General features: G+C 37.3%; 1 protein-coding gene across 4 annotated transcripts; it reads right to left on the minus strand.

Annotated features, from left to right (window-relative positions):
- Nucleotides 1–13,964: 13,964 nt before the first annotated feature.
- Nucleotides 13,965–20,393, minus strand: gvin1l2 (GTPase, very large interferon inducible 1-like 2). Of its 4 annotated transcripts, none has more exons than XM_087283746.1 (5): nucleotides 20,327–20,393; nucleotides 19,894–19,971; nucleotides 19,332–19,381; nucleotides 19,021–19,103; nucleotides 13,965–18,868 (listed from the first exon to the last, which is right to left on the minus strand). In XM_087283746.1, exons 4-5 carry the CDS (start codon nucleotides 19,073–19,075, stop codon nucleotides 14,331–14,333), a joined length of 4,593 nt encoding a protein of 1,530 aa, XP_087139872.1. In that variant the 5' UTR covers nucleotides 19,076–19,103; nucleotides 19,332–19,381; nucleotides 19,894–19,971; nucleotides 20,327–20,393; the 3' UTR covers nucleotides 13,965–14,330. The 4 variants fall into 4 exon arrangements, with proteins under 4 accessions (XP_087139872.1, XP_087139874.1, XP_087139873.1 ...); XM_087283748.1 differs by having other exon boundaries at nucleotides 19,021–19,167; XM_087283747.1 differs by lacking the exon at nucleotides 19,894–19,971.
- Nucleotides 20,394–25,314: the final 4,921 nt, after the last annotated feature.

Consider the following 25,314-nt stretch of genomic DNA (forward strand, 5'->3'; position numbering starts at 1 on the left):
TCTGGTGATTGCGTCGTTCTGTCACGTTAGGCGTGATCAAAACAAAAGCAAAACAGGAACAAAAAGATTGTGGATTCAAGTGCAGGTTTAATAGATAAATAGTGCAGAAAACAGTGACGAAAAATACAAAATCTCAAAAATACAAAGTAACAAATCAACAACATAACAAGACGGATAACACGAACTAGACTTTGGCAAGATCAGGAACAAACTTACTAGGATCAGGAAGACAAGGAAGACAAACGACGCGATCACAAACATAGGTGGAATGGTAGAATATATAGTCCAGATAATCAACGGTAACACAAAACAGATGAGATGACGGGTCAGTGTAAGTGTTCCGGTGTATGTGCGTGGGATGTATGAGAATGTAGTTTTTTCCCTGGGGCACTGTAGCGCCTACAAAGTCCTAGAGCGCTACAGCGCCCTCAGGTGGTCACAGACGGGTGTGACAAGGCTAATGTTGTAATACTAATAATATAATAAGCAGTATTGGGTGTTTTTAATTACATCTAATGTAACCAGATTTCTTACTTTAAGTAGAAAGATGTAAGGGGTTAGTGTTAATGTAATTTCGAGTCTTAGTTACTGAATCATTAACCATTTTTTAAGTGCAAACAAAGCCTTGCTCAGTTCATTCATAAATATATCATCATGAGCTCTTTGTCATTATGTTCCTTTTTAGACAATAGAATTGGGATTGATGTTTAACCGAATTCCTATTGGATGCATGCCTCCATTTTTTCATAGCTGTCAATTAAAAAAAATAAAACAAATAAAAATCCACATTTTGGAATGTCATACGTAGATAAAACCTGACCACTACTGTGTAGAATTGCATAGAATTGTTCACTCTTTCACTACTGTTGATCTTCTAAAATACTACTACTGTGATGTGCTAAGTATTACTGTTGACAAATCTTGGGTTTTAAGTTTGGGGTTGTCTACTCTGTGTGTCAATAATCCCATTAATCTCTATTCCCACCATTAGTCCACTAATATTTTCCAAATAAAGGAGTAAATGAAAAGTAATGACTTAATTCTGACACTAGTGCACCAGAGGTCAGATTTCTAAAAAAAAGAAAAAATACAAATAATGATGGGTCATATGATGAAGTGATTCAATTAAGTCAAAATTTAAGTTGAATAAACCGCCAACATATCTAGCAAATGTTGTACACATCTTATGCCCTCCAGCTGCAACCCCATTACTGGGAAACACCCACACACACTCATTCACACAAGTACACTACGGTCAATTTAGTTTATTCAATTCACCTATAATGCATATCTTTGGGCTGTGAGGGAAACCCACATGAACATGGGGAGAACATGCAAACTCCAGACAGAAATGCCAACTGACCCAGCCGGGACTTGAATCAGCGACCTTTTTGCTGTGAGGTAACAGTGCTAACCACTGAGCCCCTTTGTCGCCTTCATAATTCAAATTTAATATCTTAAGATATATTTATTATTATTACTATTATTATTTTAGTGTAATTTATTTATTAATGATTATGGCTAATATGATAATTTAAAGTGGTTCAATTAAGTCAAAAGTTTAATATCTGATCTTGGAATTTACTTACAGCTGCTCACAGTCATCATCAGTTTTTTTTTTTTTTTAATAGATCACAACTATCCTAGATGTATCCCAACATACCCCACAATTTTACATCATCCCAGAAGGCATGTTGCTTTTACAATGTTTGTGCTTGCATTTAATAATCAATCATCTAGATGTACAATAAAGCAGGTTTAGTTGTAACATAAAAAATTATATATTGAATGGCAACTAGTACACATCTATTATAAATGTAATAAATGTATTATAAAATATCCATTATTCAGTAATCAAGTAAGAATGAACAAGGATCGATTATTCAGCTGCGGGTGCAATCCCCTGGTGAAATCCATGAATTGATTCAGCATGACCCCCAGAGAGCGTTATGGGCATTCTATTGCCATTATGTGTGCCTTATGGCAGGGGTTCCCAAACTTTTCAGCCCGCGACCCCTAAAATGAAAATGTCGGTAAATCGCGACCCCCAATATCCCCTGAGGTGGTTATAAATATAAAAACCTTGCATGCAATGGCGCGCACACACCAACAGACCGAAGTCTATTCTTTGCTTAATTTTCAGTCAGTGCTGTAAATGTGCTAGAAAGTTTAATCTGGTATTATAAAATCAATCTGCTGCATCTGACGCTACTGCTGTGTCTTTAATGTAATGTATTTACCCCAGGGGTTGCAGTCCAATATAACTAGTAACTATAAGGTACTATAGTAACTATACAGTATAACTATAATCAACTTGGGTTTAATAAAAATATATAGATTTTTGGATATCACCAGGAGACCCCCCATTCATTGTCCCGCGACCCCTTGGGGGGGCCTGACCCCCACTTTGAGAACCTCTGCCTTATGGGACACTCCACAATATGTACTACGGATTCGTATGCTACTACAAAAGACTATCCTATATAAGTGTACAGTATTAGATGGTGATATTTGACATATACATGTAGAGTCTGAGGCTACATTAACAATAATCCAGATCATTGTTATGCATGCATCCACGTTATCATTTTCAAATGTTTCCCAAAAGCTCTTACTGCGTTTGTGTTTAGACATAAGAAACTTTGAACATTATTTCTGCCTGCTGTTTATTTACTTTCTGGCTCTTTCAAACGTCATGGCAATATGTCAAGAAAAAAACACCCTTTTTTTTGACGTGCTAAAACAACAGTTCCGAGTAAACATTCTGTGTGCTTTAAAGAAAAACAATCTGGAGGCTCTACAAACGGACATTAATCTATAACAAGACAGTCCAAACAGTGCACTTACAAAACAACTGCTGTACAATGTCCTTTGCTATTTTAGCTGAAGTGTGCAGATAACTAAAAATGCATCATCACATCTCAAAGCCTCTGTATTTTAAAAATATTTGGACAGCATTTTGAAAACGCCAGCTAAGTAAGGACAGAAGGCCAAAACAGACAAAAAAATATGCAGCATTTAAATGAGAACGTATTAATGTGGACATGGCTGACTTGCAGATAGTTCCAATATACAATTCATGTTATTAATAAACCATTAAATGATTAACTATTAGCATACTATTAACATATGATCCAAGATGGCGGCGCGTGCACAACGCGAGGCTCAGGGTCTCTCCAGTTCCTGCATTTTTGCAGTATTATTCCTGCTCATTTCGGGTCTGTTCGTGCAGAACAGTGGTGCCTTTACATTCTACACCCGACAGGAGCTTTTGGATATTGGTTTGTGCATTCCGGACAGTTTTATTAGCAATCTTCAACTCATCCATGAGATCGCCAGAACACCCGGGGCTTCAACTCATCCGTGAGATCGCCAGAACACCCGGGGCTGGGAGCCCTGCCCGGCCGGGCGGAAGTGCTCGCAGACCGCGCAGAGAACATAAACAAAGACGGGGAAGCGCGGCGGGCTAAGAGCTAAGCTAAAGGTAACACCACACCGGCTCTCTTTACCCAGCATTTTTCTCGCCAATGTACGGTCACTGGTGAACAAAATGGATGAGATTCGACTGCGCATCAACCACAGCAAAAGATTATGGAACTGTAACGTCATGATTTTCACAGAAACATGGCTAAACAGCGGGATACCAGACAACGCTGTATCGCTAACGGAGCACCACACATTCCGAGCGGACAGAACGGCGGATGACTCCGGTAAGACCAGAGGCAGAGGATTATGCATTTATTTTAACAAAGCTTGGTGCACAAACTCTGTCGTCGTTGGGAGACATTGCTCTGCTAACTTGGAATTCCTAATGGTTAAATGTAGACCTTTTTATCTGCCACGGGAGTTCACATCCACCATAATATCTGCTGCTTATATTTCTCTCAACGCTGATGCAAAGCTGGCTATGAACGAACTTCATGCAGCCATCAGCAAACAACAGACTGGACCATGTTTACACAAACATAGCTGAAGCATACGCTGTGACCCCCCTCCCCCACCTGGGTCAGTCAGATCACCTTTCTTTGTTCCTTACCCCCAAATACTCACCCCTCATCGACCGTGTGAAGCCATCAGTGAGGACCATCAAAGTGTGGCCAGCGGGGGTAGACTCCACACTCCAGGAAAGGTTTCAACACACAGACTGGGATATGTTTGCTTCCCAGGCCACACATGGCTCTCACACAGACATTGACAGTTACACTTCCTCTGTTCTGGAATATATCAACACCACCATAGACAGTGTTACAACCCAGAAACAAATCACCACATACCCGAATCAGAAGCCATGGATGAACAAGGAGGTGCGCCTCCTGCTGAAGGAGCTAAATGACTTTTATGCCCGCTTTAATAGAGACAATAAAGAACCCTACACCAGGATCACTTCCTCCACCGACCACTCACCTATCACACTCACCTACTCAGAAGTACACACGGCACTGAGTCGTATCAATGGGCGTAAGGCTGCTGGACCAGACGGTATTCCTGGGCGTGTCCTCAAAGTATGTGCAGAACAGCTCGCTGGGGTATTCACAGACATTTTCAACCTGTCGCTCAACCTAGCAGCTGTGCCAACATGCTTTAAAACCACCTCTATTGTGCCAGTGCCCAAACACTCCAGCCCAACATGCCTGAATGACTACCGGCCTGTAGCACTCACACCCATCATCATGAAGTGCTTCGAGCGGTTGGTCCTGGCACATCTAAAAGACTCTCTGCCATCCACACTGGACCCACATCAGTTTGCCTACCGTAGCAACAGGAGCACAGATGATGCAGTCTCTATAGCACTGCACTCTGTACTCACACACCTGGACAATAAAAACACTTATGCACGAATGCTGTTTGTGATCTTCAGCTCAGCATTCAACACTGTCATACCCTCATACCCTCGTTACTGATCAAACTAAGGAACCTGGATATCGACACATCACTCTGCAATTGGATTATGGACTTTCTGACTAACAGACCTCAGAATGTTAGATCAGGTCACATCTGCTCCACCACCGTCACACTCAACACTGGTGTACCACAGGGCTGTGTGCTGAGCCCCTTCCTATACTCACTTTTTACCGTTGATTGTAGGCCTATTAATAGATCCAACACCATCATCAAATTTGCAGATGACACCACAGTGATTGGTCTAATCAGCAACAATGATGAGACGGCCTACAGGGAGGGGATACAGCATCTGGCCACTTGGTGCAACGACAATAATCTGCTTCTTAACACCAAAAAGACCAAGGAGCTTATTGTGGACTTCAGAAAGGGACGAACAGGCTCACATGATCCCATCCACATCAATGGGATGGCCGTTGAGCCTGTCTCATCCTTTAAGTTCCTGGGGACCCACATCTCAAAGGACCTTTCCTGGACCACCAACACCTCCAGCCTGATCAAGAAGGCTCACCAGCGTCTATTCTTCTTAAGGCAACTGAAGAAGAACCAGCTTTCATCAGCCGTCTTGGTGAACTTCTACCGCTGCACAATAGAGAGCATCCTGACAAACTGTGTCACAGTCTGGTATGGAAGCTGCTCTGTTGCTGAGCGTAAGGCACTGCAGCGGGTGGTAAAAACTGCCCAACACATCACAGGGACCACACTGCCAGGCATAGAGGACATCCAGAAGAAACACTGTTTGTGCCGAGCACGCAGTATTCTGAAGGACACCTTTCACCCCGCTCACAGACAGTTTTCTCTCCTGCCCTCCGGCAGGCGCTTCAGGCTCCCCCGGACAAAAACCAGCAGACTGAGGAAAAGCTTTTTCCCCAGAGCTGTCTCCCTCCTGAACTCTGCCCCCCCCTCCCCAATACACCCCCCACTCTCCTCTAAGTTAAACTCCTCGCAATAAATTTAAAATTTTAAAATCGTTTAAAATTTGCACACTCACTGCACCACATTGAACTGTTTACTTATTGAACTGTACATACCCACTGCATATGGGCATTTGTAATTATGTACACACCCACTATACATATACACTTGTAATCATGCTTATTTATCTGCATACTACTGATTATTAATAGCAACCTGTACATATATTCATATATTGTAACATATACACTTGTAATCATGTTTATCTATCACTGTACATATATTCATATATTGTAACATATACATTTGTAATCATGTTTATCTATCTGCACACTACAGATTATTAATAGCAACCTGCACATATATTCATATATTGTAAATCTGTTCATAGCTTATCCAACCTGTATATAATGTTCATAGTACATCCATCTGTAAATATCACCATAGTTTTCTATAACTGCACTTTATAACTTATTCCTGTATCCTGCACTTGCTGCTATTGCACTGCTGGTTAGACCTAAACTGCATTTTGTTGCATTGTACTTGTACATGTGTAATGACAATAAAGTTGAATGTAATCTAATCTAATCTAATAAACGACTAATTAGTGGCTTATTACTAGTTTGTAAGTTAGTAGTTGGGTTTACATATTCGGTATGATTAGGGATGTTATGAGTGTTAGGTTTTACTAGAGGTGAAGTTCAAGATGGAGCTATATTTAGGCAAAGAGTAGTCAGACATGGAGGGTCAACATGAGCAAACGGTACAGCATGGGTAATCCAAGTTACCAAAATGGTCAGCACCGATGGCAAAACAACCGAACAGTAAAACAAGCCAGGCACAGAGAAAATGTTAGAAAATACCCACTTACGGTAACCAAGACACAAGACAACAATGTGTGTACTGTATGTGCTGTGTTTATAATCTGTTTAATTAGTTCTGAACATCTTTAGCTCTATATGTTTGCAATCGGGGAATCTGGGCCAGGTGTTTGAGTGAAGTGAATGATGGGATCTGTAGTTCATTAAAGGGTAACACTTTATTTTGATAGTCCATTTGAGTGTATTAGTAGACTGTCTGCTTAATATATGTTGATACTAAAAAATAACCATTTAACTGACTATAAGAAAGTTTAGAAATACACGTCATCTTACATTAACTCCAACCTAACAGTCTACTTATAATCTAATGAGAATTAGTTGGCATGTAGATGCAATTTAACTTAAATTCAACAAACGTACCAACAAAATAAAGTGTCACCTATTAAAGTGGCAGATTTGTAGTTCTTCAGCGATCTACACAACCTAGATCACTGGTAATTGTGACAGAGGTTGACTAAAATCATACTTTGTAAGCACTAGAACATCGTTAAGATATTAAAGATGAATGGGTAAGCCAGTAGGTAATTGTGTGAATTGAGACTTAAACCAAAGTGTTACCAAAATAAATAATAAAAAAATAACTAAGTAAAAATTTAAATAGAGTATAAAATAGAAATATGCACTAAAAGTCAACCCAGCATGACTCAAAAAGAACATGACCTATTCTAAATATTTAGATCCAATGTTAAAATCAGTATTTTCCTTTGTTATTGAAAGTTTTAAAGAACCTAAATTCAAACAAATGACACAGTAGCACTAGAAAGCTGTGTGATAGTTATTGAACAAACACACAAAATAATGCACAACCATTAGTATGACTGTAAATTGAAGTCTAGAATGAAGAGCAAAATCAAACAAAGGGAAATAACAGTATTAGACACACACTACTGTTTGTACAGTACAGTATACCTGGTTAAAAATATTGCAGAAGTAGCTGCTTTATATAAGAACTAAGACATTTTATGAGTCATTTGTTTAAAAAAGAAATAGTGCAGACACTGGACAAGGATTGAACTTTATATTATGCATGTGCTGAGTGCCAGATGTAGTCATGCACTAAATATAACTTTAAAAGGTTGAGCTTTCGACTGCATACAATGTGTTCACATCGAAACTAGGGTAGGCTGTGGTTCTCAAGGTCCCAAGATTCAGAGATGCACAAACAGTACATCTTACAGAATTTTCCTGTTTATGTGTGCATATTTGAAGGCAGGCATTTAATTAATGCACAAGTAAAAACAAACAGAAAGCTTTTTAAGAAGACAGAAAAAAGTGCACACGTTTTATAAATCCCCTAAGCAAAGACAGAGCTACGGGACTAAAGAGTATAAACTCATTTCAATATGAAACAAACAATGAAACGTGGAGCTAAGCAAAAAAATGTCACCTTCAGACAAACACTAAACCAAATTGTTTGGTTTATTCTAAAGCATTTCAAATAGCTTTTTTCCTTTTCGGGTTTTATCATGCAGTCCAGTGTCAGCAGCATAAAATCTAGATGTTTCTGTGTTCGACCATCTCATCAGTGCTAGAAAAGAGAACATGCTTCTTTTCCACTCTCACCTGAAGCATCCTGTGACCCCTCATGCTTTTAGCGTTCACGATGTCTCGGTTTATTTATTTCCACTCACCCAGGAGATAAATAACATGGCAAGAACTTTGAAGGCGCTGCTCAGCTAGAAGCTTCACTTCCAGCTGAAAAAACACAGAACTCAGGCATACAGCAATTTTATTTATCATAACATTAACTGAGAATAGACTTTTCATGTTTCCCCATTCTGTGCAGCTGTTTTGAGATATTTTCTGGTCTTTTCGGAGCATATGGTTTAGACCAGGAATGTCAAACTCAGTTCTTGGAGGGCCATGGCAATACATAAATATATATATATATATATATATATATATATATATATATATATATATATATATATATATATATATATATATATATATATATAATGCCATGATTGTAAGAGCCGATTACACCCCTACTCTTTATGAGAAGTGTCATGGGATTTTTAATGACCACAGAGAGTCAGAACCTCAGTTTAGGTACTGCTGGCAGTATAGTGCCCTTTCACTTTTACTTGGGCATTAGGACTCACACTGACCACAGGTTGAGCGCCCCCTGCTGGCCTCTCTAACACCACTTCCAACAGCAACCTAGTTTTTCCCATGTGGTCTCCCATACAGGTACTGACTAGGCTCAGCCCCGTTTAGCTTTAGTCAGTAACCAGTCTTGCGCTGCAGGGTGATTTTGCTGTGCCAATTCATAACCATTGTGCTGTTCCTAATTTTTTTTATGCAGATCTTTAAATGATTCAGTGATTTTTTTTCCCTACTAAACCCCACATATTTACTCTGCTTAGATTGGTTAGGTCTGGCCTAATCTGTCATAAACGAAACACCCATTATCATATCTTAGTTTCATTTCCGGAGGCTTCCTCAATCCTCAATGATTACACATAATGTTGGACAGTAATGATAGAGTTGGTTTAACATATCAGTTCAAGCCTGAATCTGATGATGAAGCATTTGCAGAACTAAATCGATTTAAATTTTCATCAAGCATGACTTGAGCAGAGTTTGCAGTGATCAGAAAAGACCACACTAGCTAAAGGTTTTTCCATTGTAGCTGCACCTATCTTTTTAATGGATAACAATGTTTCCAATAAAACTTTTGTTGTTTTTTTTTTTAGAATTTTTTTTTTAATTGTGCACATCTTGCTGTTTGCATTTGCATTTATGAATTTAATAAGCTTATAAAATAAATAGTTCAAATTGTCAGAGCAGCAGCATACGAAGATTATGACAAGTTGAAGTAAAGTTTTTTTTTTTTCTTTCTGAGCATACAATAAACAAAAAGTGTGTCATAGATGGTAGAAGTTTTCCAGAAACGTGGAGTGTTGATAAGAAAGTGTCTGGTGCATATGGAGAAGGAAAGAGTATGTCTCTTACAAGTAGTTTATCGAGCCCACTCACCGGTGTGGTGCACACTCAGAATTGCACAATGTTTTCAAATAAGCATTGGATGCTTATAAGAAAGTGTCTGGTGCATATGGAGAGGGAGAGGGTATATCTCTTACAGGAGATTTGTTGAGCCCACTCATCTGTGTGGAGCACACTCAGAAATGCACAATGTTTTCCAAGAAACATTGGGTGCTTTTAAGAAGGTGTCTGGTGCATATGGAGAGGTGGGTTTCAAGCTCAATCCATTTTTTTAATCATATTTCTTAAAATATACCTTAAATAGTTGATTGAAAACAGTTGTTAAGCGATTCATTTCAGTAATAAGAACCAATTTGAACAATTTCAGTAATTGCTTCACGACACAATGTTGAGAACACAAACCAACTAAATAATTAGAGTGAAAGTAATGTTGCTGTTAATGTGAATCAAGTAATTTCTTTAGGAAACTAATGCTTAGGAGACTTTAATCTACAAGACTATTTGTTGTGTAGTTTGATACTTATAAACTGCAGAATATTTAAAGTCACAAACAGCTTCATGCAAACACTTTACAGAAGGTAATATTCCAAACAGCAGTGTCACTTTAATTTTTTTCCTTTGAGATTGGATTGAAAACCTCATCCAAGACACTCAATGGTTCCTCTTGCTTGTTCTCCAGATGGAGATCCATGTGTGGTCGTCAAGTGTCTCAGTTTTATCCGATAATATGCAATTGATGGCATTTTTAATTGCATGAACTGATCCTGATCCACATATTATATACGGTCAAGTCATCTACAATGTACACTTTTCCAAGAATCTTAGCATAAACAAGGAATTAATTAGTATGCAAAGAAGGCCCAAGGTAATTTAGGAACCCTGCAGAATTTTATTGGCCACCTGGCAACATTCAGTCACCTGCTTTGAATCCATACCCATGTTGGCTGATTTCAACCAAGGACTAGATAGATAGACACACATACGCGTTATGTAATACTTAACAGATAATTACCCATAAAGTTTGAAATTAGCTAATAATATAACATTTTATGACAAAAATTACATTTATTATTTTATAAATGATACCCCCAACCCCCTTGCTTGAAAACCCTGAAGCAATTCAAATTATTATAAAATAATACAGTTGTGATGAATGGTACTTGAAGAGATTAAACCACTAGGCTTTAACGCAGTTTCAGAAATGGTATCTTTTTATATTTTTATTGAGAATTTGATTTGCTCTTTCATACCTTGAACATTGTATTATAGAAACAGGGCTCAGTGTTGCACAACCTTTGATGTCTGAAATTCTATTACCAGGAGCTGCGCATTCAAAACAGAGCTGAGGGAGAGGCAGAGAGGTGTATGAAGTGTGGTTCAAAAGAAGCTGGACATGCTGTGAACAAGGATAACGTGGATTTTAAAGGTTGTACTTTTTGTTGTACTTTTATTTCATACACAGAATGCTACAATGTTTTAAAGGCATTTCCTAGTGCTTTTCTAACAATCAAGCATATTGCACACACATTTCAGCAAAGTGAGTAGAACCAAATATGAGATAATACAAAGTTAATGCATAATCTATTTTTTAATGCATTGACTTATGAAGTTTTGTCTCATCTCTTGTTCATAATATTGTACAAACAATATATAGAAGAAGTGATTATTTGAGAGGGAGAGAGAGAGAGATTTTAATAAAAAAATGTTTTATTGATTTAAACAAAAGCATATTTCCAAATCACACGTTTTCATCAAAAATAATACATTATTTTCAACCCATCAAATATATTTAATCCTCCAAATGCCTTCAAACTTGTCCACCACCTTCATAGATAAAAAAAGCCTTATTCTTGCAATTATAAGCCCTTTAAAAATCAGTTAAATTTTATAATTGGTCTCATCCAAAATCTTGTGCCTCCTACTAATGTATATTGCCATTTTTGCTGGCCCTAATATAAATTTATAAGACAGAGAGAAAGAACATGGACTTATGCACTAACAAAGTAACTACTAAGTAAAACTAACATAGAGAATTGTAGTATTTCTCGTACGATTATGAGTTTGCATCTTTTATTATCATGTCCTGTTTCTGATCAATGTACTGTAGATGTTGTTGGTTCGTGTTAAATGTTGTCAATTATTTGAATTAAACCTCATCAGTGGTTTTAACTTTATTTTTTATGCATCCATTTGTTTGTTTCAGTGCGTAATGTAAAAATAACGTAGCTCTGTTTGTTCAGAAAAAGCTTCAATGTGTCCAAATTAGAGTATGAATAACAAATAAAAACTAGATCTTATATATAAAAAGTCATATAAATAATCTGAGTAAAATGTCCTAAACGTGATCTTGTACAAACAAATTTTTTCCCCCTGAAATTTACAGTTTATTGCAGGGGTTCTCAAACTTGGTCCTGGAGGTCTGTGTCCTGCAAATTTTAGCTGCAACTTGCCTCAACACACCAGCCAGAATGTTTCTAGAAAGCCAAGTAAGAGCTTTAGTTGCTAGCCTATGTGTATCTGATTGGGGATGGAGCTAAAATCTGCAGGACATTGGACCTCTTGAAATGAGATTGAGAACCCCTTGTGAGAACCCCAGCTTATAATGATGTGCCAAAGTACAAACTCTAATAAATAGTTGTGCTAGCCTTCTTTGTCTGTTATTATCACAGATAGCCGAACTGATCATAAAGCACTAAAGTTGCCTTCTAAGTGTCATAATGCCTTCTAATGTCCCAATTTCTATAAATGATGTTTTTTTAATGCATATTTAGTTTTAAGAAATAACACTGTAAGACTTTAAAGCTTTGTGGTTTGTTGAAAAACTTTCATTTATAAATGCGCATACAGTTTAATGGCCTGTATGTGGAACGCAGATCCTTTGTGGGTGAACGCGCTATGAATAATACATGATTATTCTGACCTCTTGTGGTGGAATGACTCAACTGCTGGTAATGTTTTAATCGTCTAGAGATGTAGGATGTAATCATTTTGATCAATTTGTGGATATTCGATTGGTGTGGATGCATTTTCATTTACTTTAGACGTTTTTAACGTTTATTTGAACGTTTATTTCAGATTAGGGGGAGAAGGACTATGGTAAATAGACACAAATATAAGAAACAGGCATATTAATGGTATGTGTAGGCTAATATATGTATTATTGTACACAATAAATTATTGCAATATAAACAACTTTTTGCATAAACAATACATTAAAAATACCATTGTGTTCAGCTAGTGGTTTAGCATCATAGGACATTATTATTTTTTTTTTAAACAGATGACTTGTGAAGAGTGTATAATTTGTAAAAGAGTAAAAACAGCAGTAGGAATTCCTATTAATAACATTTATAGTTATTAATGCTTGGTATGGTTTGGTCATGTCACTCCAAATCAAGATGGCTCTCATTTTCAAAAGTTTTAGCGTTTCATCATAGCATTGTCCATGGTCATTGCCTAGCTATAATATTTTCCATGTTTTATTTATTTATTTATTTATTTTTTAAGCATACACCTTTTTGTCTCTAGTTACTTCATTGTTTGTCATTTTTTGATCTACACATAGAATTGATTGTTTGACAGGTGCAGTAAGTCCTTAATTGCTTTTCTATATTCACAAATATAAATAACATATATGTAAGTTTAATGAAATTTGAACTCCTATACTTTAAAAAGACAAAAGGGACTAGTTGAAGAAGGAACTTCTTTGCCCAAGAAATTGTTTGATCAATAATCAGTGAATGTTTTAGATTAAAATGACCTAAAAAATTTGCATTGTTAAAAAAGTTATAGGAGTCTTAAATATTAAGCATGCCTGCTTTTACCCTTTTAGAAATTATGTTTAGAATATTCTTAATTTTTCATTTTATTTTATTTTATTTTTTTACTTTTAAAAATATGTTGTGGAAATCTACAATTTAAAGCTTGCCTCACAGCAAAACAGTCGCTGGTTCGAGCCTTGGCTGGGTCAGTTGGTGTTTGTTTTTGTGTGGAGTTTGCATGTTCTCCCGTGTTCGTATTTCCTCCGGGTGCTCTGGTTTCCCCCACAATCCAAAGACATGCAGTACAGGTGAATTGGGTAGGCTACATTTTCCGCAATGTATGTGTGTGAATGAGTGTGTATGGGTGTTTCCCAGTGATTGGTTGTGGTGGGAAGGGCATCTGCTGTGTAAAACATATGCTGGATAAGTGGGTGGTTCATTTCACTGTGGCGACCCCAGATTAAATAAAGGGACTAAGCCCAAAAAAATAATAAAAAATTAATGAATGAACATAATGTTAATATGAATTTGAAAGAGAAAGAAGTAAGAGCAAACAAAGCAGATTTTAAAATCATTTAATTGGTAAAATACTTTATATATAAGAGCAAAATTTGTATTGGGGGAGTACCATACTGTCATACATCTAGGCAGAGATTGTCGAAATATAATGAGAATTATATTTAACTTGTTTTTTTACAATAAACATTTTAAAAATACAAATAAGTAAACCTACTAGAAGATGCAACATGACCAGAAAGAGTTCATTAATCCTTATCTCAACTTTGAAGTGATGAATCAGAATTTCACCTTTCTGTTTTATTCAATGAAAAGTTATATAGTAGTATAAGCAGCCTTTTTTGCTTCAGTATAAAAATAATAATAAAAAATCTGGTCACAGATATAATAATGCTGGTAAAGGACATAATCAGTCTATAATCTGAAAGGCCTCTCTCAGGCTCTCTAGTGCCTCATTCTGAGTAATTTTCCCCCATGCTTCAGGCAATTTTGCAGGTGCACAAAGATATTCCTGAGCAAACCTATCATTGTACCTCATGAACACGTATCTCCAGTAGGCGGCAGCCCCATTATTACCAGGGTCTTCTGGGTAAATGCTCCAATCTGGATAGATGGACTGGTACTCCTTAAAGGGCAGAGACTTGCCCCCTGTGTCTTTGTTTTGAAACTGGTTTGGCCCTGTAATATCTGCTGAGCAGGTGTTGTGGGACAGTGTTGTGGAGTTGGCATCAGTATAACAGACCAGACCTTTAGGGCGATGCACAGCAGCTTTGTGCACTTGATGATCTTTTTCATCTAGGTCACATGGAGCTTTGCAGAAAGGACAGAACTTATTACAACCCTTCACACTTTCATACACCATGTCCTGGAGTTTACTGGGGAGGTTATTAGGGACTTCAATGACATCCTCATTCTCCAAAAATTCCTTAGCTATTGACGAGGTCAACTCAGAGACTGAATCCTGAAGGCTTCCAAGGAAGTGCTCAGGGTGTGTATTTATGTCAAACAAAGGTTGCCGCAAGATTTGAGTTGGCATAGTTATTTTTCCCAGACTCTCGAGGTTGATGCAAACTTTTTCCAGTAGTGTTCTAACATTGATTTGTGCCCCACTATTAAATTCAGACAACTGAGTAATGCACCTCTTCACCCAGTCAAAGATCTGGTGCATTCGCTGTTCCCTTTGGTCTTCTATCATAACAGAACCTGACAAATGAGCTTTGATAAAATTATCAATACTCTTCTGGCTGTAGGTCTCATGGGACTTAAGGTACTCATGGAAATTCTCAAAGCTGTCCTTTACCAGCATTTCTTTAAGAAGACTGTAGTGGAACTTCTTTGGTGAGCTAAAATGATGTGCATTTTTCTTACTAAGCATATCATAAAATATCTGTCTCTCCAAGCTGCTGTAAATGAAATCTTCGGCAGTTGGCTTGAGGCACAGATTGGTGAAAGATCGAGCAGCTTTTTGACACTGGTACCTCTTTCGGAACTGATGTATAAAATTCTGCATGTGTCTGTCCTTGGTCTCAGTAAGGAAAGTCTCTTTAATTTGTCTTTCCCCGAGCAGCACATCCTGCACCTCTTGAAAAGACCGTGCTGCTTTACTACAGATGTATCCTTTGATATCCACTTCAAATTTGGGACTCATTGCAAATTTCTCACTTTTTAAAACCTCCAGACCCTTGTCGACAATTGCAAGCAACTCACTCATATAGCTATCAGAGTAGCTCTCTTTGTGCTTCAGTTTATCTGAGATTCTCACATCACAGTCTTCAATCAAATTATTGGCAAATCTTTGTGCCACATTTCTATTGTACTTCAGTGAATTCTTCATTCTACTACTCAGAGCAAAATGTGCAGTCCTCACCTCAAACCCATTGAGCTGGTTTGCATTGTGGAGTGTGATGTTTTGATTTCTCAGACCACGTCCACTTAAATTTTCCTTTAATTGATCCACCATCCTTGTAAGGACTTCTTGTGTTTCAAGAAGGGGTTCCCTCAAGTTGGATGGAATATCTTCCCAAACACTAGCAAATTCACGTTCAAGCTCCTTGTCTTCAATTAAGCAGTTGTTGTTCATGCAGGTCTGCAAGAGTGAACGTAACTTTACCTCCAAGGCTGCCTCAAGGGATGTCAACAAAGCTTGCATCTTAATCGACATATCATGGCGAAGGGTTGCAGACTCAAGTTTCTGGCCAACATCAGATGCCAATTGCTCTTGAATGACATCTACTGTTTTTAGAAGGTTTACTTTGTAATTTTCCACTAGGGAAATATCAATATCCTCCTGCCTAAGGTAGTCCCACAGGCTTGCCTTAATGTGGTCTCTTTCTACGCTGATTTGGCTAGCTGCTTCATTTTTCAAGATTCCAATAATTGCATCTGAATCCAAATTCTGTTCATTTTCTTTTAACTCTGTTATGTGATTTTCCAATCCTTCGACCCAATGGTCCAGTTGATCACTGAGGTGCTTTTCTCCCTGTACAAGTTTTGTGCAGAGGCCAATGATGGGATCTGCTTCTCCTGTGTCACCAAACTTCATAGCAAAATTTCCACTTTTCACTAACTCCCACAAATTGCACATAAGCTCCATAAATGCACCCAGACAGGTAGGCAGACCATTTGTTGCCTTTTCATGGAAAATAGTCAAAAGGTTTTTCTTTAGCTTGAGAACTGCATCACTGTATACTTGATCATTTTGGGAAGTCCCAGGTGACAATTTATGGCATAGGTCTCCTGTTTCACTTGTGAGAACTGTTTCTCTTTGAGACATATTTAGAAGCCCTCCTTTAGTCAGTACATCAATTGCATATCTCATGATTTGTCCATCCTTTCCAGCTCCTTCAGACATAACATGAAAGGTAGCCTTCTTCTCCAATGTTTGTGTGAAAATAAGAGCATTGACTGCAATCTGAAGGTTGCGTCTTGTTTCATCCTGACCCGCATCTGGTAAATTTACTAGTGTGATGTCACTCAGTCCACTGACAAAGGCAGCCATTTCACTGTCATGCAAAACATTTCGCTCTGTTGGATGGTTCAAACCTTCGGTGCAAATCACCATCAGAAATTCACAGTCCATTTTTATTCTGAAGTGGTCTGGCAGGCTGAGGAGAAGCATGTATGCTCCTTTGATTTGCCTTCTACCCCACTTTGGGAAGTTGACACCAAACAGTGAAGATACAATCTCTGCATTCTTGGAGTTGTGAAAACCTAAGACTGTCAAGACTCTCATCCGACTGAAGTTTGGCAGTTGCCTGTATAATTCGTAAAGAACACTGTACACCCAGTTCAGGGGAAATACTGAGGCATTTCCATCATAGAGCTCAAGGGGAACTCCATACAGGAGTAATTCAGCACCTACATATGGTAAGCGGAACATGTCATACAAGTCACTGTTCGGACTACGGAAGTATCGTTCGTAGACCAGTCCCATCTCTCTAAGAAAATGCTCAAGTCCAATGCAGGGTTCTTGAATTTGTTCCTGATTTGTTTCCCTAAGAAGGGACAGCTTTTCCAACTGCATAACTTCAAGTTTCACCCTCATCCAAGAGAGGAAATATGCCCTCTTATTTGTTTCAGGTGAACAGACTGCTTCAATAAAAGCTTTCATGGCTGTTGTTAATTTATATTCAAGAATTTGTTTTATGAGATTTTCCTTTTCCTCAATTAAGTTCTGATTTGCATGTTGCTGTTGACGTGCTTCCACTTTCTCCACATGACACAATTGTTTCCATACATCACCCTGTAGGGGCAGTTGGTTTTCCAAATAGGTAGACACTCCATCTTCGATTCCACTGAGGACTTCTTCAACTTCACCGAATGCCGTTCGACAGATCTCATCTTCATCAACATTAATGTCGAGGTCATCGGCCATGCCAGCAGTACCTACAAGGCTTGAGGTGTGCAGGTATGGAATAAAACGATTCAGAACATCTCTTAAACTTTTAGCAATTTCATCCTCATTACCTTCCCATCCATAAAGCACTGTCCCTTCAGGCAGTTCTAAATCCCTCACCAATCTGTGTTTCATTTTCTCATTATCATTCTGCTGTCCATCATTTACTGATGTTGAGCTGTCAATTATAATCATGTGGCTAGTAATATTTCTCCATGAGACAAGCAATTCTCTTTCCTCGGCACCAAAACTTTCACAAAAAACAATAAGGACTGCAGATGTGTAACACAGAAGACTCATCTGTTTTTCATAGTTAGCTGCATCACCACGCAGATTAGCTACAAGCACAGGGCGAGAAAAGGCGCTTTCATGATGGTCTCCTGATGGCAAGTTCCAACATACCTCCACCAGACCATCTGAGAGAACTCGAGGCAGCTCCCCTCCTTTCATACCACAGTTTATGAAGGACTCGTTTAGTTTGTGTGGTCCACCAAGAACATGGTTGAGTACTCGAGATTTTGAGACACTGCAGCTGCCTAGCCTTACTGCAGAGAGAAATGGCATCCTGGAATTTGCCATGTTTTTCATTGTAGGTCCCTCAGAAGGGGACTTCCACTCTCCGAGAACACCTCTAAATGGACTCAAGAGGATGGTTCCCTTCTTTTCTGGGTGAATAGGTGGAAGATACAGAGGTACTGCAAAGTTGGACTGCAACATTCGTTGGGCTATTTCTTGCTGTAGGAAACTATTTGTGGTCATGTAGATGACGGTAACAAGATCTAAAGGATTGATAGCACATTGTGAATTTTCATCCATGTCCAAACCGTACTCTCCTACTACAACCTTGCAGCAAGTGCTACGGGCTTGGGGATTAGAAAGCCACAGTCGACGGAGGAATGACTTTGAGAGCTCTGTTGGGTCCTGTGGAATGTTGTCTTCAGTGCTTGGAGTGATTTCATAAAGCATTGTTGTCAGATCCAGAGGTGCCACCTTTTCCCTGTGCAGGTCCAGCATATACAGTAAAATATGCTTGTCCCTGTCAATTTCAGACACTAGGGGAGAGATGTGGGAGGAATGAATCCAGTGTGTTAGTGTTTTAGTAATATCACTATATTTTTTTTAAATAAGCAATAGAAGTTATTTTATTAACAATTTCTGAGAAGGTTTAACAATGGGATGTTGGTTGCTGAAATATGATTCTCACCTATTTTAGTAGTAAGGGGCCCTGGGTCTGGAACATTTTTCCGATGTAAAGACATTTTGTTCGGATGTTTGTTCGTTTATTAGCTATAATGTCAAAGATGACATTGATCAGCAAATACAAATTATATCTCTCTTTTTGCTTCAGACACTAAAAACAACCAAATAACAACAATAATAATAATAATAATAATAAAACACTGTTATGCTATATACTACACATACAAAATGCATGGACTACCTTCCATTTTGTCAAGTAATTAATTATAGACTTTATGTAATTCATTTTGATGCACAAATGCATTTTATACATACCTGTCTTTTGGTCAAATTAGATATTCATAGCCTGATTGAGGGTATGGCATCTGAGAAACACATTGCAAAAAAGCTGTTTATACATGCACGTTGCATTGGGGGAACAAAATTAAGCTAATACTTTTTTATACTGTTGAAAATCTAACTGTACGTTTATCAGGATGTATATCAAAATCACACAGCTGATATTTTCTTTTATTTGATGACTGAACTGTCAATGTGACAAATACATTTTGTTGGTAGCAAAGTCATTCATTCAACTACTTAACATGCATCTTTCTTCTTCCCGGCATTCCATAGAGTCATAAGTATGCACATGACAAGCTATGCAGATGGAAAGCTAATTTTCCAAAATCAATGCATTTGCATTACTCTGCAAGGATTATGCAGTCACTAGAGAGTAATTCAATAACCATAAATGTAAAACCACAAATACCAGCATCATTCTTTACCTATGTAGTTAAAAAAATAATAGCAAATAAATAACTAATGCAAAGTATGCATTTATGATAAGACACTAATACAATTTCCAGTTTATTAAATTTTTAAAATGGTAATAAACCTTATTTTTTTCAGTGGTCCTCCTTGTTATCGATGCACTCCATACCTTATGATGATGCATTACTGTATCATCTTTGTTCTTGTGTAATAAAAGAAAAAAAAGGTAACACTTTACAATAGGGTTCATTAAGGCATTTAATAACATGAACAAATCATGAAAAACACATGTAAAGCATTTATTAATCATAATTGAACATTTACTAATGCAATATTAACATCCAAGTACATGCTTGTTAATATTAGTTAATGCACCATGAGGTAACATGAACTTACAATGAACTACTGTATTTTCATTAACTAACGTTAACTAACATGAACAAAAACAGTAGTAAATGTATTGTTTAATGTTTGTTCATGTGAGTAAATGCATTAATTAACATTAATAATGAACCTTATTGTAAAGTGTGACCAGAAAAAAAAAAAAATCATCTTACCTTAAACTTGACTAAACTTATTTGTCCTTCAGCTGTGTGTTGTGCTGTTATTATGTAGAACTGACATGGACATGATTATAACAATTGGCTTTTATATGGGCCCGGAGACTGATAAGGTCAGCTTTTGTGGAATTTGCTCCACCCTGTTCATTATGTATGTACGCACAAGCAGTACTTGATCACGTACACACTCACACAAAGCAACAACCCCTATAGCAGAAAAAGTACCAAATAACTCAGCCCACACAATGCAACGTGACTCTGTGATCATTGACATTAATTATATAAGAGAATTATACTTAAATTAACAAATCAAGTGTCATTTAACATTGTTTTTACCAATTTACCAAATAAAACCAATTATTAAGTTTATTATTTATTTATTATTAATTATTATTATAAGTTTATTAAGTTAATTATTATTAAGTTTATAATTTCACAGAAATATTTAATTTTAATAACAAAAAAAAATACATAAATAAAGAAAGAAAGCAAAAAGAAAGAAAAAAAAAGAAAAGCTAAATACATTTTTGCTAATTCTGATTGAACACCTGTGTGACAAAAATAATAACTTTTTGTGCACCTGTGTGCACTAAATAATCACCTTGGGACAAGTAGGTTAAAAGAATTTTCACACATGCCTCAGGGTAGGCTTAAACATGACTTTTTGCAGATGTTGCTGGCATTGGTATATTAAACAATAAAACAGCAGAAATAGACTTGCATTATATCAATTATTATTATTTAAATCAAATAATTGAAATAAGATCTCTTGCTCAAATAGTAATGCATAGCACAAGCAACAGCGAAATGATGGGTTTGATTCCCACAGAAAACAAGAATTTATGACACAAATTTGAACCTTCAATGCAGTGTAATGTACTTTGGATAAAATTGACAGATGCATAAATATAATTTTAATAGTTTAAAAGGTGCCATAGAGTGCATTGATTTAATATGTTAGTATGTGGCTGTAAGTTTATTTATTTTTCAGATAAGGTTTTATATGCTAATTTTTAAACCGGCAAATTACCCCTAGAATGAAAATAATGGTTTTGACAATACTTGGAAAGGTCACGACTATAAATGGACTTTCTCTCTAATTCTAAAGGCTGATTTATAAATTTGCGTCAAACACATGCATATGGTCTGGCGCCAATGTTGATGCGCACCTCTCAAAAAATGGAACTACACATCGCAACGATGCATAGCACAAGTTCTATGATTGACCGAGAGTCATGTGAACCAATTGGAGTGAGTGTTTACAAGTGTCAAGTCCCATGAAATAACTCTATATAGAAACTTTTGTTTTGCGTTTACCTTATGACTAAAGTTGTTGCACGAATGAACGGTGGTGGAAGGAGTACTGAAAAAGCATACTTAAGTAAAAGTACCATTACTTGCCTAAAAATGTAGTGTGTGTAGAATAAAAGTACCTATTGTAAATATTACTTAAAGTATGAGTAAAAAGTAGTCCTTTTAAAAGTACTCATGAGTAGTGAGTAGTGAGTATTATGCTGTTAAAAGGTTATGCATTGACATGTAATTTGTCGATGTGTGTAAACATAACATTCTGTAGTGCATTTAGTTATTGCCCAGAAGGCACACAATGTCATAAGATGTTAATATTAGGTTAGATTTAGGTTGTGATGTCAGTTGACCAAAATTCAATGTCTAGCCAGCGTCTAAGGACAACGTTATTTTGATGTTCAATAATGACATTTAATGACTTTGATGTTTGGTTGATTTTAGGTTGTTAGAAAGTGACCAAAATCCAATGTCGAGCCAACATCTTAAACCAACATCCTATTGATATCAAATACTGACATTTATTCATTAGTTATGGCAACCAAAATTCAACATCTGATAGATGTCATGGTGGTAACGTCGACACAACAACTAGCTGTAACATCATTAGACGTTGATATTTGGTTAGTTTTAGGTTGGACGTTGGACAGTGACATTGGGCTGACGTTGAGTTCTGATGTAAACACATTTTCATTTTCAAACAAAATGTAGCGTCTCCATGACATTAGGGTACAATTTCAATCTGACGGCATGTTGACGTCTTGTGCCTGCTGGGTGTTTAAGGCCATTTCGGTCATCATACAGTAATTATCCATCATCTTCTTATCAGTGACATGCATCTAAACCAGGGGTGCCCATACTCGGTCCTGGAGGGCCGGTGTCCTGCAAAGTTTAGTTCCAATCCCAATTGGACGCACCTGGGCTAGCTAATCAATCTCATACTAGGCTTTCTAGAATCATCCGTGCAGGTGTGTTGAGGCAAGTTGGAGCTAAAATCTGCAGGACGTCAGCTCTCCAGGACTGTGGCTGTTTCTGAATATGTGTTCTTCAGCGGTCTTGCTTCCTCTTGTTCTCGTGTAACGTCATCATCAGCTGCCAAAGTTCAGTTCCAATACTCAACAGAGGGTGCTTGAAACTTACCGGATGCTGACTTGAGCACTGATCTCGCTCTGGAATTCCCAGAACTCATTGCAACTGGAGGTGGGAAGCACAGCATTTTATCTCGATTTATTATTAAAGTTCAGAGATTTAACTTATTTACCTCAGGAGTTTCCCTGAATGAAACACTGAAAGTAAACTTTACCATGGGCATCTTAATAAAGGAATAAACACATTAAGGGTGTTTGTTTGCTGAAATTCGTATAAAAATCTGTTTTATTTATATTGTGCAGAGTATATTGATAATGTTTTTATGCAAAGTATATATTTTAAAAAGGTGGGAAAACAATAAACCATTGTATGAATGCTGTAATGTTTAAATAATTTACCATTTAAAACGTGTGAAGGTCATGTGACCATCAGGAAGAACGCAGCATGTCATTTCTCAAAGGACCCGTTCTCTGTTCTCGTGGTCTCCTGAGTTCTTTCTTCAAAAAAAGTCAGATGATTTTTCCCTCTCAACAGATGCTGTGGTTTGATAATTAGATTAACAAACTAACTGGTCCCATCTAAAATGCCAACACCTGTTCTGCAAACACCAGAGCAAAGGGCCTTCTTCAAAAGGATTTTAAATAGTTACCTCCTCGAGGCACATGTTTTTTTTCCACTAACTTCTGTCACTGCTTTCAAATGCAAGATAACCCAGCAGTGATTTTTAGTGTCGTCTTCCACTTTGAGGCACAATTTATTTACTCTGAAGATAAAAAAAAGCTAAAGTGATTGCTCAGCTTGCAGAAACCTTTACGAAAAAAAGTAACATACTTCAAGTTAATTTTACAAAGTATACCTAAGTAATGTTGAAGTATATTAGTAGTAGTAATCATTGCACATTTAAAGAAACGTACATTCAAATTGTACATTCAAAGAAATGAAGTTGAAAAATGAGCTGAAACACAATTCACAACACAAACATGAGTTGAAAGTAATTGTTTATGTTCAATTTTAATTACATTTGTAAAAACAAAAAAGTGGTGAGGTAGTGGCGCAGTAGGTAGTGCTGTCGCCTCACAGCAAGAAGGTTGCTGGTTCGAACCTCGGCTGAGTTGGTGTTTCTGTGTGGAGTTTGCATGTTCTCCCTGCCTTTGCGTGGATTTCCTCCGGGTGCTCTGGTTTCCCCCACAGTCCAAAGACATGTGGTACAGGTGAATTGGGTAGGCTAAATTGTTAATAGTGTATGAGTGTGTGTGGATGTTTCCCAGAGATGGGTTGCAGCTGGAAGGGCATTCGCTGTGTAAAAACTTGCTTTATAAGTTGGCGGTTCATTCCGCTGTAGAGACCCCGGATTAATAAAGGGACTAAGCCGACAAGAAAATGAATGAAAACTAATAAGTTAACTTTATTCCTGCATTTTATCCCAACACAACTCGATTGTGTGGAACCCAGCATTTTTTAAAGTGTAAGATTAAAATGCAAGGTTCTACACAATTTCTTAATTTTGTCCTTTATGCAAATGTAAGTGGATTTAACATAAAACAATTAAGTTAACACCACCCACATCCAAAACTTAAGAATTATGTTTATTTAGCTCATTTTAAACAAGTAATTTGAGTAAGCAGTAAAAATATAACATCTACAGTATGTACTTATAGTAAACTTGTAAATGTACTGCTTGACCACCAATTCCAACTATATAAAGTGCATCCAGAAAGTATTCATAGCGCTTCACATTTTCCACGTTTTTATTTTTTTTTTATGTTACAGCCTTTTTCCAAAATGGATAAAATGCATTTATTTCCTCAAAATACTACACATAATGACAATGTGAAAACAATTTTTGAAAAATTTTGCAAATTTATCAAAAATAGAAAACCTAAGAAATCACATTTACATAAGTATTCACAGCCTTTGCTCAATACTTTGTTGATTCACATTTGACAGCAATTACAGCCTTTAACATGTATCAAATCATTTTTAATATGCAACCTTGGCACACCTGTCTTTGGAAATTTTTGCCCATTCCTATTTGCAGTACCTCTTAAGCTCTATCAGGTCAGAAGGGAAGAGGCGCTGTACTGTACATCCATTTTCAGATCTCTCCAGAGATGTTCAGTAGGATTTAGGTCTAGGCTCTGGCTGGGACTGTCAAGGATATTCACAGAGCTGTTGTGAAGCCACTCCATTGATATTTTGGCAGCGTGCTTTGGGTCATATTAGATCTCTGAACTTTAATAATAAATCGAGATAAAATGCTGTGCTTCCCACCTCCAGTTGCAATGAGTTCTGGGAATTCCAGAGCGAGATCAGTGCTCAAGTCAGCATCCGGTGATGAGCGGTGCTTGGTATTCTCCAAACATAATGCCTGACATTCACGCCAAAGAGTTCAATTTAGTTTCATCAGACCAGAGAATTTTGTTTCTTATGGTCTGAGAGTCCTTCAGATGCCTTTTGGCTAATTCCAAGCAGGGAATGGCATCCGTCTGGCCAAACTACCATACAGGCCTGATTGGTGGATTGCTGCACAGATGGTTGTCCTTCTTTAAAGTTCACCTGTCTCTACAGAAGAACGCTGGAGTTCAGACAGA

This window comes from Danio rerio, chromosome 15 (assembly GCF_052040795.2).
Source record: "Danio rerio strain M-AB ecotype USA chromosome 15, GRCz13ab, whole genome shotgun sequence".
NCBI classification, from domain to species: domain Eukaryota; kingdom Metazoa; phylum Chordata; class Actinopteri; order Cypriniformes; family Danionidae; genus Danio; species Danio rerio.

Coding starts and splice junctions, on each gene's coding strand:
- gvin1l2 (XM_087283747.1), bottom strand. CDS start 19,075: ATGTCTTTACATCGGAAAAATGTTCCAGACCCAGGGCCCCTTACTACT. Junction 18,869..19,020: donor GCCCCTTACTACTAAAATAG/GTGAGAATCATA, acceptor TCTCTCCCCTAG/TGTCTGAAATTGACAGGGAC.